Source organism: Lichenostomus cassidix, chromosome 10 (assembly GCF_008360975.1).
Source record: "Lichenostomus cassidix isolate B80296 chromosome 10, HeHo_3.0, whole genome shotgun sequence".
Lineage (NCBI taxonomy): Eukaryota > Metazoa > Chordata > Aves > Passeriformes > Meliphagidae > Lichenostomus > Lichenostomus cassidix.
Window position 1 is genome coordinate 16,998,377 of NC_139491.1, and position 14,257 is coordinate 17,012,633.

Genomic DNA, 14,257 nt, shown 5'->3' on the forward strand with positions numbered 1-14,257 from the left:
GTGCTTTAGGCATTGTGTATCTCTTTGTCCTTCACACTTCTCGAAGGGGAGACTCGGCTCAAGGGCAGTGACAGCTTCCTTACAACTGTTCCCTGTCCTGGAAGGGGCTGTGCTCCTTGGCACCCTTTTGGCCCCGCTGGCTGTCCCCGTGAGCAGTGCTGGGGGCAGGTTGGCAGCTGGGAGGTGTGATGGGCTGCTGTGCCTCGGCCCTGCCGTGGTGGGATCAACCCAGCGTGAGCGTGGAAAGGTTGAGCCTAGTTGGATTGCCTTCTGCCTTCCCTGCCTGCCTCTGGGGGCTTTCATCAAGTCCTCAGCGTCCACCTCATTTGTGGGACAAGTGACAATCGGGCTCTCATTCTTGGGCAGCCCCAGGAGGCAGCTGTGGAGGCTGCAAGGCAGGCGGCAAGGAGTGATGGATGGAGAGGGCAGGATGGATGGATGGATGGCCATGAGTGGGAGGGGGCCGGCTGTCTGGCGGCGTGGTGCTGGCCCGGGGGAAGGGGTGGGGGGCCGGGTGGGTGTGCCCCGCTCTCCCTGCCACTGCCGCCGCGGTCCGCCCCACTCACAAGGTGCCTGAGCCGAAGAGCGAGCAGCAGCGCCGCGTCCCCGCCGCCCTCCTCAGCGCCCGCCCCGCCATGCCCAACTTCGCCGGCACTTGGAAGATGAGGAGCAGCGAGAATTTCGACGAGCTACTCAAGGCGCTGGGTGAGGCGCGGGGGAGCCGGGCAGCGGGCTGTGTCCCGCGGGCGGGGACACGGGGTGGCAGCTGCAGCCGCGCTCCGGCGGTGCCCGGTGTCTCCCGGACCGGGCACCCGGGAGAGCTCCGTGCGTCGGCCGCGGGCGGGAGAGGCTCCCGCCGGTGCGGGGGATGGCTCAGAGCGCTACCCGGGGAGGGGCGGTCGAGGCACGGCACGGTCTCTGCCTCACCTGCGAGCGCCGGCGGTCCTGCCCGGGGAGCGGAGCTGCCGCTGGCCCGGCGCTCTGCCGCGGGGATCTATGCGAGAGCCCGCCTGTGCCGCCCGTGCGGAGCCTGCCGAAGCGCCGCGGCTCCCGAGCGCGGCAGCTGAGCCGTAGGGCTGCGCGCTGTGCCCCGGCCTCTCGCCCCGCTGGCCGAGCTGCGTGATGCTGGCCGAGGTCAGCCCAGGGCACGGCCGGCGACTTCAAGCTCTGCTTTCTCCCTGCTTCGCGCAGGTGTCAATGCCATGCTCAGGAAAGTGGCAGTGGCAGCCGCCTCCAAGCCCCATGTGGAGATCCGCCAGGATGGGGACCAGTTCTACATCAAAACTTCCACCACTGTCCGCACCACCGAGATCAACTTCAAAATCGGGGAGAGCTTTGAGGAGGAGACGGTGGATGGACGAAAGTGCAGGGTAGGAGGAGAGCAGGGGGCATGTGCATGTTTGTGTGCATCTGTGCGTGTGTGTGCGTTACCTACTTTTTTTTAGATGGGACAAACACATCTGCTGCCCTCCACCTTCTTCTTGCCAGAAGCACTCTTGGGGGTTCTTGATGGTCACCACTCTTATTGTCCTTCTTGCAGGCTAAAACTAAAACCTGAAGGCTACAGAACAGGACAGGTCCAGAAAGCAGAGTGCAAGTACCTGGTTGCCAGCTTGGCAGAGTTTAGTTCTGCTCCTTTTGCTTCCTTTCCCCTGAAGACCTCAGCTACAGTGAAAGCTCTCCCCAGCCTCTGTCCCTGACAGAAACATGGGAAATGGTGGAGCAAGAGAGACCTCAAGAGTCAGGATTTAGTGCACAAATCTGACACAGCTTTTGTCCTAGATTGAATCAGATGAGTGCACAAGCAGGACCGCAAACAGTTGGTAGTTTGGGGCTGAAATCGTTTTTCATGCCCTTGCAAGTGCAGATCTCCAGTTTACTGATCAGTTAACTCTTTAACAGTGTAAGACAGGCTTTCGGCTGGTATTATACCAGCCATAGTTACACCACCTCCTTGAGTAGAAGTGCATTAGAGAGCATTCACTGGAATCTTTTGGGCTTGATTCTGTGTGAGACACAGCTCCTCTACCTTTGTAACTACTTCTGTGGCCATGGAGGGGGATTTGAGTCAGCAGCATCTGACACCAGGTTCTCACTGATGTAGATATGTGGGATCTGAGGTGTTGGGGAGTTGGGCTGTGGTCATGGCTGCCTTTTGAAAAACATTATCGGAGGCATGGGTTACTTATGCTTTCTTTTGGGCACTTTATTGTCACACTTATAAAATAAGTATATATACATAAAACTCTGATAAAAATACAAATAAAGAATATCAGAATGTAGTCTCAAATGAGGATCCGGTTCTAAAAGCACCCAGTGCTGGTGAAATAATCTTCCTTCCAAAATATGATCTCTCCTAATTCTTGGGTCAGCTTCTGAGACCATTTGGATCACTAAAATGTCAGAACTTACTGTCTTCATTACAATTGCTGTCAACATAAATTTATGAAATAGGAAGCACATTCTGGAAGACAGTGAATATTTAGAACATCCACTCACTCTCTAGAATGAGTTATCGTATATTTAACAGTTTGTTCAGGAAATGTTGCTGGCTTTGTTAATTTATCTTGTTCAGCAAAAGTAGTATTGGAGTGTCTTCATACATAATGCATACACAATAAATGTGACCCGCTTTCTAGAGAAGGATTTATTGCTGCAGATGGAAAAACAATAATTATGGCTGTAAGATATGAAAGTTGGAAAAACCTGAAAGAAATGTGTTTTGTGAAGTAGTGGATTTTTTCCATGTGTTGTGAAATTATTTATAGTCCACTCACAGGAATAAGTTGTACTGCTGTGTGTATATAACCAAGATGTGGCCACAGAGCAGAAACTGACAGATAATAAAATAATACTCCAGAATGTAATTTGCAATATCTGGCAAAACTGCTGACTGGTGATAGATTTTTATATACTTTATGGGGTAGAGGGTTTTGTTCTGCCAACTAACTTGATCCATTGTTCATGCAGACAAAGAGGGAATCATATGTAGTTGTACTTCAAGGCAGAGCTTTTATAACTACCAATTGAGATGGCTTGTTGGCTTATAAAATCTATTGTTTTGAAAAATATTTTAAAAGTAAACAGCTAATTTTAAATCAAAGTAAAGGATTTTTCCCCTTGGAAAGTCTGGGAACTGTTAACTTGAATTTAGGCATATGTGTGCACACACACACATGTATATGTATATGTATATGTATATGTATATGTATATGTATATGTATATGATCACAGACTAAAAAATGTCTCCCCTGTGTAGTTATAAAGCAATTACTTGAACATTCATTACAGGGCATCCTTCTGCACAGCTGTTCCATTGCACTGTGAAGTAGTTCAGTGCTAGAGTGAAAAGCAACAGAGGCAGGGCTTGCGTGTTTGTGAAAGTTAAACAAATCCTGTTGTTTTGGATTCTTTTATTTTTCATTGGTTTCATAGCCATTATTAAAACACTTTGAAAAATGTCCAAGGGTATTTCAATCTCCAGACTCACAACCTTAAAAAAGTAATGTCACAAACACTTGAATTCTAGCAATGTTTCTTTAATTTACTTGTGATTTATTCTAGTTTGTTAGTGCAATATGTTTAATACACAGTTAACTTGGCACAGTGCCATAGAGCAGGAAAGATTGTAAGTGACAAATACTGCATTATTTATGACCACAACATGATATATACAATTGTTTATGCTCTTACTCTAAGGGGACTTTGTAGTGATAAATAACATGTCAGATCAAATCACATGTGTACAAAGATGCTTGGGAATGTAGACACTACATTAGCATGTTCCTAAATTACACTTTTCAACATCAATCATTTGATGGAAACTGAGTGGCTTCACACTGAAAAGACCCATTTGCAGTTACTTTGTTATTATGTACGCCTCTTTTCCAAAATGCCCCCAAAATCACACCTTAATTTTGATTTCACCACTTTCCACCGATGTCTTTTTCCCTTTGTGTTTATCTATCAATGTGTTGCTCCTTTATTGAAGCAATTATTCTCACTACTGCTCATTGTAGTCTCTGTCTCATGCTGTTGGAGAATATAATTAATGTATTTCCTAATGGTTTTTTTGCCTGCAGAGTTTGGCCACTTGGGAGAATGAAAACAAGATCTATTGCAAACAAACTCTTATTGAGGGAGATGGTCCCAAAACATACTGGACTCGAGAATTAGCTAATGATGAGCTGATTTTGGTAAGAATCTTGAACCCACTCAATACATGCACCATATTAACAGGCTATTTAATTACCACATAGTATGACTTACTATTTTTCCTTACTTAAATCCATCTGGAACACTACCATTTTCATAATCCTCTACCTTACAATAATATATTGCTTTTTTCCCTTTCTTTTAATTTTTTTAAAGAACAAATGGAGATATATGCCTGTTCTGACTGGCATTTGATTGTCATAACTTTCACCATACTTGTACTGGTAGAATAATCACAAGTGGGGCACTTCTGCTCTGTAAATTCACAACATCATAAAAGAATTTGCTTGATTTATTGCAGATTTTCTCTGGTGAAAGTGAGATCAAGGCATTGACCTCATTTCTGGAGAATCTTCCTTTTTAGGCATGTGCATAACGTTGCTTCTTATCCACAGTCACATGGCATATAGCAGGAAAGATATACATGTTGCTAGCATGCTCTAATCTCTCCTGCTTATGAAAAATATGTAATTTCCTCCCCTACCTCTGCCACCTTCCCCAGTTCCCTGATCATCTCCTAGTCAGGTTCAGAATTGCCTTCATGCATTTCTCAGGAATACAAAGATTTGTACATTTGCTGTCAGCCAGCATCCCCCCAGTGATGTGTGACCTTCCATCTGGCAGCAGGGTAACTGTGGGCATTCTGAGCAGCACCTCTGCAACTGCCTGGCCGTGCACACCATCAATCATGCACGGTTTAGTTATTTATGTTATACTTCTGTTAGAGTTCTCTTCACTGAATCTTTCCTCAGTAGTCACTCCACATTAATTTACTGGTATCCAGACCTGAGTAAAGACACAGTAGCACAGTTCAGCTTGAGTTCAGAATCATTTTATTGCACACGTTCCTACTAGTGAATTCCAGATAAATAGTTGATTAGACTGTTAAGCCTCATCAGTTTGGACATGGGAGACAGGCTGCTGGAGTGGTGGGTAAGAAAACATCAAAGCAGGGAGGTTTTATTTCGAACTATCACACTAACTAAACCTCTGCACTTTGAAAAACAAACAGACTCACTAGTGTTTCTCTATAGCAGATGGAGTTCTGTTTTTAAGATTGCATCTGAAACGAAAACAGGACCAAAACGTAACCAAGTATAAACAAAAAGCTTTTAAGGTGTTAATAGGATCTTGGAACTGTTTACCCACCCCTTATGAGGACATGCATGCTGTTAGTGAAATCACAGTGGTTTCTAGTGAATGAATACTCCAATGCAGCATAATTTCTTTTGACTCAACCACTGGAATTCTTTATATTGTCACAAAACTTTAGGAGGCAAAGTACTTTCATCTCTGCTTTGCATCTTTATATGTAATGCAGTGGTCAAAATATATTCTCAACTATAACTTTTCCAGCTTTCTAACAATACATTGCTGTAGCTTATTATTTAAGCAACAAGCTAATGAGGCAGCTGTTAAACAAAGTGAAATGCTCCGAGCAAAGCAAGAAAGCTGCTCATAATACAATTGCCTCCTGCAAGCAGCAATGTGAACTTACCCTGCTGGGTAAGAATAATGAAGTTGGATAAGAAACCAGAGTGATTCAAAAATTTAAAGCCATCTAACCTTTTTTCTTGTTTAATACAGCCTGTTGAACTTTTCTGAATTAATTATTTCTCCAATTAGGATATAAATTAGAACAACTTGCTTCTTATTAAAATATTTCCATTTTTAAGAACACAGAACTTTTGATAAGTTGCTTTACTGGTTGATTTCCTTGCCATTAAAATATACACATTACTTCTAAAATGTGAATGGGTAGATTCAACTTCCAGTCATTACATACTGTGCATGAAAAAACCTGAATAGTATGCCTAACATTTGTTACTGCAAATACTTCTCTTAACACCATTGATTGAGCCACCTCTTATAAGAAGTTTCTGGTTGTTAAGCTATACCACAGGACGACCTTGAGCCTTTCAATGTAAAAGAAGCTTTCATTGGATCATTATTTGAGTGCTTTTTTAACCCACTCAAATGTATCAATTTCCCTCCTAAACTAAGAAAAGCAGAATGGCACATACTGTTTTGCTAGTAATCTAGCACCTGATGTTGCAGTGATTTCATCTCCTTACTCTTATCTAAAATGGTTCTGATTTACATGCAACGGCTTTGTTAAGTCTTTCCTGGTTTCCAGTTCCCCAGACTGATCCCCTTCCCCTCTCTGGCAAACTGGGATTATGTTCATTTGAGGCAAAGTGTGATTTTACTGTGGCTATTATGAAAACATGGTGTTTGTTTCCAAGTGATCCAGATCATTCTCTCTGGGCTTTTTTACTATTCACTATGATACACAATTTCATTCTTCTACCTCTTTCTTGAGCATAGTGGCCTCTTTTGCTTTATTAAGCATTATGACAATAATTGGTCCTCATGAGTCCTGTGATGAGACTGATTGTACAGATCTTTTAAATACATGGGTTAACATGCAAAATCTTACACCCTAAAGCTCAGCAATGAGGTGTTTCTGGGAGTAATGGTGGTGTGAGGTCTCTGGTTCTTTGGAGATGCTGAAATGTCCAAAATTACCCCTTCTGGAAGGCAACAAAAGGTTCTACTGTTTAGAGGGAGACAGAAGAGGATAAGATGCATTTTCTTGTCTGTGGTCCCTAATTTTAAAGCCCCAGAACATTCCTTCAGACAATTGGGCTTTGGAAGCTAAACTATTTGAAGGGATTGGCTGAGGTGTGTTCAGCAGCTATAAAAGGGAACAAGGTAGGAATAAGAGCCCTTAGTGAGAAGACTCTTTTGATCTCTTGCTTCTGCACTGTGTTTGGTTTTTTCATCGCTCCAGTGAACAAAGATTCAACTTAGATTATTTTATTTTATGCTTGGCAAATTTCCTTGAATCTCAGTCTGCAAACCCCTACTTACTTCTTCAAAACCAAGATCAAAATGAGAAGAGATCTTTGTCTTCTCCTTTCTTTCTTCTTCCACCCTCAGAGCTTTCTCAGGGATCTTTAGGACCTGAAATAACTTCTCATTTAGTTCTGCTACTCATTGCTGCAAATAGTTAACAATTCCCATCTTCACATTTCTCAAATCTCCCTACTTACCTAAGAAATGTTTTCTGTTCCTTTACTCTTTCTGATGTACTTCAGTAAGGCTCTGCTTCTGCTTCACTATCCAAAGAAATCCTTCAAGAAGTCTTGAAATTCCTTGTTAGCTATTACATGCATTTACAGAAGAAAGCAAGAAAAGCCATACCCCATTGGAAAGACATTGCAAGAAAGAATCTAAACTGTGTTAGCCTCAGGCAAGAATTGAAGAAAGGCTTGGGGTAACAGGCAGGGGGTAAGGAATTGGTTTTACTCTGTTAGTATTGGCTGCATAAATGTTGGAGCTTTGCCACATAATTTTGACCTAATATGCTGCATTACTTAAGGGATCCATTTGATTATGATATTTTACTAGTGTAAGGATATATTTTTCTCTTCAACACAGCATACTAAATAATATGCATTTATTATCTCATATAATAAAAAAAATCCAGTGTTTAATTGTCATGACTACCACAGAGCTAAAATAGAAACCATATTACTGTACAATTATCAATCTTTCTTGCATCCTGGCAGAAGACTTCCTTATGTTCTTCAAAGATATTTCCTTGGAGTAAAATGATGGTCTTCCAAGTCACATCACGTCCTCTGGTACACAGATGCTGAGAACACACTATTTAGTTAGCAACAGTTTTCTTTACCTTCAGTTACCTTCAGCTCTTCTTAGCTCCTTGCAGGATGGAGAACGAAATTGCTTTTATTACTAGATGAATAATATTTGGCTTATACAATGACAGATGTAAGTCTAAAGTCCTGTTAAAAAAAGAGTCCTTTCAGCCAGGAAAGGCAAGGAGCATCAAGTTATGCTTTATAAAAAAGATGGTTTGCAAACTAGAACATAGTTCTAAAACTAGAACGTTGCAACTACTTTTATCAGAGCTGTTTATTCTAATCTCATCTGATGCACTTGCTGGGATTTCAGTGCTGCATTTTCAGAATTACTGAATAATGTAGGTACAAATTATGTAGAATATGCAAGCAAGGGAGGGTGAGATGGGTAGTTCCCCATAAAAGTCCACATTTATTTGTCTTGACTGTGTCTATATATTGTATTGTACTTTAGGATTGTAATGCTTACAGAGAGTCAGAATACCTATATTTACAACTCTACATTCATAAACTATGATACTTGGATTAGCATTTGAGCAATCAAGATCAGAATATAACACAAGATATATTTCCTTTATTTGTCTGAAAATTATGATCTGGAAGTAAGTGCCTTTTCTTCCCTTCAGTATACCCATAACGTTTTTGTTGTTGCTGTGTGTTTTTGTCAGGGGCACTAATGAGCTTATCAATCACTTATGTAAGTCAAAAGAACAAAAGGCCTGCTCTTTACAAAGTTAAAGGATGCTGCTTACAAATATTGGCTATTCAAATGAGACACATTTATATTCAAACTTTAGGTGCATTGCTGCTTTCATGGCTGCTCATGCCTCTATAGATTTAAGTTTAATCTGTAACACACCAACATTTTAAAGTGGATGATTACTGAAGAGGGGCTTTAAAAACATCCTCTGACCACATTTTACACAGTTCACGTATCACACAGGGGTTCTCAGAATCAATTGTGGCAAGGGTCAAAGATCAGAACGTTGGTGGGGGTTCAAGCATGGTTTCTATTCTACATTCCCTCCTCAGAAAAATCCTGGTGTAGTTGATTAGAACTGGTGAACTGTGGAGCCCAGATGAGCGAGTGAACATTTTTTAAATGATTTTGCCAACTTCTAAAATTAAACATAATAGGTGAGAAGGATCAATAGAGATTTGGAAAGAGATTTTGCAGCGGTATGCTGAAATGTGTGGTGGTGCCTAAGCCTTGTATTGAACAGTGCTAAACTACCTAAGTGTTTAACTTTTCTATAACTTTTGGAGAGTTATCTTATGTAAAACCAGTTATCAAAAGAGGGTCTGCTCATACTGAGCTCAGTGTGAGGGGGTTGTTGCTGACCTCATTAGAGCAGCCTTGATAGAAGTTCAAGAGCCTTTAATAATGCATGTGTGTGTGTTGCACAGGCCTAATGCTTTAATTTACTCTTTGCCATGAGCAGATTTACAAGGGGGCTTAGGGATCTACAGCCCCTGCTCACTACTACAGACTAGTCTGGGTCACCTCCCAAACAAAGAAAGAAGCCAAAGCCATTTGCATTTTGGCTGCACCCAATCCTGAATGTAGCCTTTTATAGTATCACTTGTAGCTTAGATGTCCTCTGTGCACTGGCTTTCAAGACTATAGCTGGGAGATATCACTGTCATTCATTTGCTGCATGACTTGGAGGAAACTGTATAATATAGCAGTACTCAAACACAAATACTGACAATTAGGCTCTTTGAAATGACCTAATTTTGCATGGTCCTGTCAATTGATATCCTGAGGGAAGTGAGGTTGTGTATGGGGTGATTTGCTATTAATAACCAAGTTTGAAAGTGGGCACTGCACATTGAGTGACTGTGGCCTCATGAGGATCAGCCCCTTTCCTAAAATATTATGGGAGTCAGGAGGAGAATGGAAATAAGCAACATGCCATTTTTGTGAAGATTTATAGCTTTATTCTAGATAATATGGAAGTTTGCACAGGGACAAAGTGTTTTCTGAGGATTCATTTAAGTAATAGCCTCTTTTCTCCGTCAGTTTGCTGATGGAATCTGTCATCTTTTTTAAGTTGCCCACTGCATTTCGATCAGTCATGAGCAGATAAAGGGATTTTTGCATACACTGGCAGAAGTGATCTTGCCCAGGTTATTGTTTCAATGACACTCAGTATAGTAATTATACTATGTGCTCCACTTATCACAAAGACTCCTCAGTAAATGTTTATAAAGAGAAGGCCTTCAAAAAGCAGATTTGCTGCTACAGAAATATATTACTGCCCTGTAATTCTCTTTTAATCTCTCATGATGTCAGTGGTCATCAGATTTTGAGTGAACTGAGAGAGGTCAATTTATTGGATTATCCCCCTGTGCAGGGCTTTGTTTGCAGTGTGCTTTTGGACTCTTAGCTACAGATTATGACAAGCTAAGTGAAGGAAACAATTCTGTAATTTGCAGTCATTGCACATTTAAAATCCTATTTTAGATTTAGATAGAAACCTTGCCTTGCAGCATTTTGTGAGATAACTGGGACCTTTGCAAGCTGATGACAAGGTGGTGTTTGAAAGTCCTGCATCTTCTCATGAGATCTGAATTATAGTTTGTTAGAATTGCACTTTTTTTCAGTTGTTCTGACGAAACTTCACCACTCACTCTCTTTCTTTTCATTAGAAAGTTCTACTGCTTTGGGTCATGTAAATATTTAAAGTCTGCTTATTCTAACAGGAACTCTCACTTCTTTTGAGTCTAGAATTAGAACCATAGTCACTAAAATGCTTTATCCTACCTCTGGGTACAAGGATTTGGGTGTGAAGGATAGAGGAATAACAGCCTTTTGATTTGGATCCTCTCCTGACCTTGGGCCCAGCTATACATTAGACATTTCTGTGAGTTGCCACAAGAAAAAGAATGCAGCAAGCTTGAACATGTTCCTCTTTGCTTTCTTTAGCAACAGTGAGTGGAGTTTTATCAACAATGAGAGTAAGTTACAATAAGATGGAAACGCCTTTTAAGTAAGTCCACGTTTAAACCATGTGCATAACTGTGACAATAAAGCCCTTCATTTATGTGCTTCAATTACCTTATTAATCATTTGAATGTGTATAAGGTATGAAATCTAAGTGCTAAAAAATGCAGGTTATTGCTGAAACAGATCAGAGGCCACATAACCTAAGCTGGGTCTTCAAGAAAAGGATGTCTTGGGTGTTTGAGAAGTGCCCAGTGGTTACATGGTACTCCAGAATAATTGTGATTGTGCTTTGCATGATTTCTGTCTCTTTACCATCTAGGTTTAAAGACATTATTGTATTAAATAATTGTTGTTTTCCAGACTGTGAGATTGGTGTGTTGCAGAGAATGACAATCCTTGTGTGTAGCAATTGATTTTTTAAAATTTGGGTTCCCTATGTCCACATTTTCTGCAATTGATTTTTGTCCAGACAGAGTAATTTGAATGCAGTCCTTTGTCTGAAATTTTCAAAAGTCCAGAGGTCTAGCTGGAGCTATATGTTGAAAGTACAAAGTGAGGAGCCAGTGTCCTGTGTCACAAGTGTGCTGAGCTGTGACTCTGAGTGCACTACAGTCTGTGGTACTGGTACTCATCCATACTGCCGAGCTTTCTATGAGAGACTTATGTCTCTTTTCTTCCTCCACTAATTCTCATCTTTATTTACATTCTCCCTCCTGTGAATCTTCCAAGGAAGCTGCCAATCCGACTACCCTGATGTCTTAGGAGAATGCACTGCCCAGGAGCACAGTCTTAGAACTGGACGCTGCAATTGCAGATGCTCAGATCTACAGTGGCTCCCTTGCAGTATGAACCACTTCTGTTTCAATCTACTCTTCCCTGCAGTGCTCCTTCTCAATACAACTGCTGATCTCTTCTGAGAGTAACTGCTGTGGCACAGCTTTAGGGGAAGGAGTTTCTCTCTTAACTTGTCTGAAAGAACAGACATAAATTTACTAGGGAGGTTACAAGACTTTTGGCAAATGGCTGCTGCAGCCTTTCTCATTAGAATTGGCTGATGTGGCACCACTCACATCACAAGATGTGGCTGCATAGCTGTGCAGCTCCAACTGTCAGACTGGGGCTGTGCCAGCTCTGGAGGAACACTACACAGGGACTGTTTTACTACTGTTTATGATTTGTGTTAAAGTATCAGCAGGGGACGCAAACCTCACTGTGCTTAGCAGTGCCTGAATGGGAAAGACAATCACTGTCACAGGGACCTTACAATCTCCACAGACAACCTGGAGCCCTCAATGGTCTTGACTCTTAATTCCTTTCTCTGGCAGAGCTCCTGCTGAAATAATTTTGCCTTTGTGTATAGTTTGGAAATGTTGAAGGAAGCCATAATAAGGGTATTTGCAGCTGGTGCTGTGGACAATAGAGAACTACCCACATCCTTCATGTTCATTTTCAGAGGTATTCATGTATATAAATGTATATAAGCATTGATATGATACTGATATTGATATGCATAAAAACAAAGTCTATATCTCCAAAGTACTAACAGACTTGTCTCCCCAACAAAGTGAACAAAATACAAGCCAGAGTCAGCTTTAAAGCCAAGTCCTTTCAAAGTATTAGCCAAAACAGGTGTAGAAAGCATTAAAGCAAATAGCCCAGCTGAATTTTCATAACACACTGGGGTAGTTCTTAATGTATGTTTTTCAGTGAGACCTTGGCAGTGACCACAGCCAGACATCCCAGCTCAGAGCTTGTTAGTGCTGAGCTCAAAACCGGCTGTCGGTGTAGCCGATCATGAAGTTTTTTGCAGCTGCTATTTCCTCACTCTTGCACCCATTATTTTCTTCACGTTTAATTGCTTAAATTTTAGCCTGCCAGACCTGAAATTACATACAAACACTTTGGGATTCAGGTGGCTTTCTCAGACAGCTGCCACAATCACTGTCCTGCCTACATGTCCTGATAATCTGTATGGCATTACAGATCCTCATCATTGTTAACAAACTCACTGGTTAGGGTTCCAGTGTCCTAAAAGAAGGTTGTCATTGACAGTGCCCACTTGGAAAAGAGGGTTTGGTATCCCAGCATGGGGTGCCAGCAGCTTGCTGCAGCATTATGTTTACAGGTTATAGGTGTACATGCTCCTGGTCTTCATCTTTCCTCCACTCACTTCATTTGCCTGCTTGGATTTATATCTGCAAATATCAAAGGATACCTTTGGCACATGCCATCTGAATTCCACCCTCAGCATTGCTAGTTCAAAGTAATGCAACTGTTTCTAAATATAACAACAGCACATTCCAAATTCACTTTGTTTTCTCATGTTTATTTATCAATTCATGCCAAGAAACTATAGAAAAAGAGAATTTATGCATCATTTATCATTCTGACAAAATTCATCCTGCCTTGGAAAAAAGGTCACTACCATTGCATTCCTCTTTCAAAATGACTTCTTTCTTTACTCTCATCTGTCAAACAACATAAGAAAAAGTTACTATACTAAAAATAACACTTTGAAATAATGTTAAATGTTTGCTGGTTCTATCTCTTCTGATTGATTTTTATTTCTTTTCCAGACCTTTGGTGCTGATGATGTTGTGTGCACAAGAATTTATGTAAGAGAGTAAAAACATCAATTTACTTGTCATCTGGGATGAAGTGGAGAACTGTGAAAATCCCCAGTATAACGAGTATCTGTGTGTGCTGTTACTAATGCAGTGTTGTATGTGACCGTGTGTGTTATATCTGAACCCAGATCCTCTGTTCAGTGTATTTTGCTTTAATTTTTCATTTCAGACACTATTCCTTCCCACTTTTATGCCATCGATTTTTGTGTCTGCTTTGTGTTTTGTAGTTGTCACTTGCTATGGTTTCCTCAGTTATTAAACTTATTGGGCATAACTCACAGCTGTTTGGGGGTGTTTTTAATTGAAAACTCAGCTGAAACACTTTTTGCCCTCTGCTGAAGTCAGTGTGGAATTTCCCTACTGTTGGCAGGTCCTGTGCTGTCAGGGAACACCTCCTAGGGCAACACAGAGGGATGGAGAGCAAGTGAATGGCTAGGCCTTTCACAGAGCTGCAGGTTGATCTTTCAAACCCAGAGCTCAGTTTCTTTCCTTCTTTCTGTGCTCTCTCCTTGTGAGGGTGGCTGAGGAATAATTCCTGTATCCTGTGATTGCTGGGACTGTGATTCTGCTGAACCAGACAAGAGAAGGCAAGATCTTTCCCCCCTTTCCTGCTGCGTCTCTGAAGAAATGCCCAAACTTCCCTGTTGAGACACACATTATCCAAGTACAAAAACCCAGCTGTATCTACAGGACAAATAACATTGTGATCATGACTAATACTTATTGTCATGACACCCAAGCACCTCAGGCCTGATCAGAGAGCCAGAAGAAGCTGACAGATTTTGTTTTGGTCATAA

The 14,257-nt window shown here is 41.5% G+C and overlaps 1 protein-coding gene across 1 annotated transcript; it reads left to right on the top strand.

The window, feature by feature from the left end:
• The first annotated feature begins 535 nt into the window (after positions 1-535).
• On the top strand, positions 536-13,738 carry CRABP1 (cellular retinoic acid binding protein 1). The gene is made up of 4 exons (XM_085070084.1): positions 536-705; positions 1,192-1,370; positions 4,083-4,196; positions 13,410-13,738. The coding sequence occupies exons 1-4, from the start codon at positions 636-638 to the stop codon at positions 13,458-13,460; spliced, it is 414 nt and encodes a 137-aa protein (XP_084926210.1). The 5' UTR covers positions 536-635; the 3' UTR covers positions 13,461-13,738.
• The last annotated feature ends 519 nt before the right edge of the window (positions 13,739-14,257 follow it).

Excerpts from the sequence above, each read along its gene's own strand:
- CRABP1 (XM_085070084.1), top strand. The coding sequence starts at position 636 with ATGCCCAACTTCGCCGGCACTTGGAAGATGAGGAGCAGCGAGAATTTC. Across the intron at positions 1,371-4,082 it reads TGGATGGACGAAAGTGCAGG|AGTTTGGCCACTTGGGAGAA; the intron begins GTAGGAGGAGAG and ends TTTTGCCTGCAG. Across the intron at positions 4,197-13,409 it reads CTAATGATGAGCTGATTTTG|ACCTTTGGTGCTGATGATGT; the intron begins GTAAGAATCTTG and ends TTTCTTTTCCAG.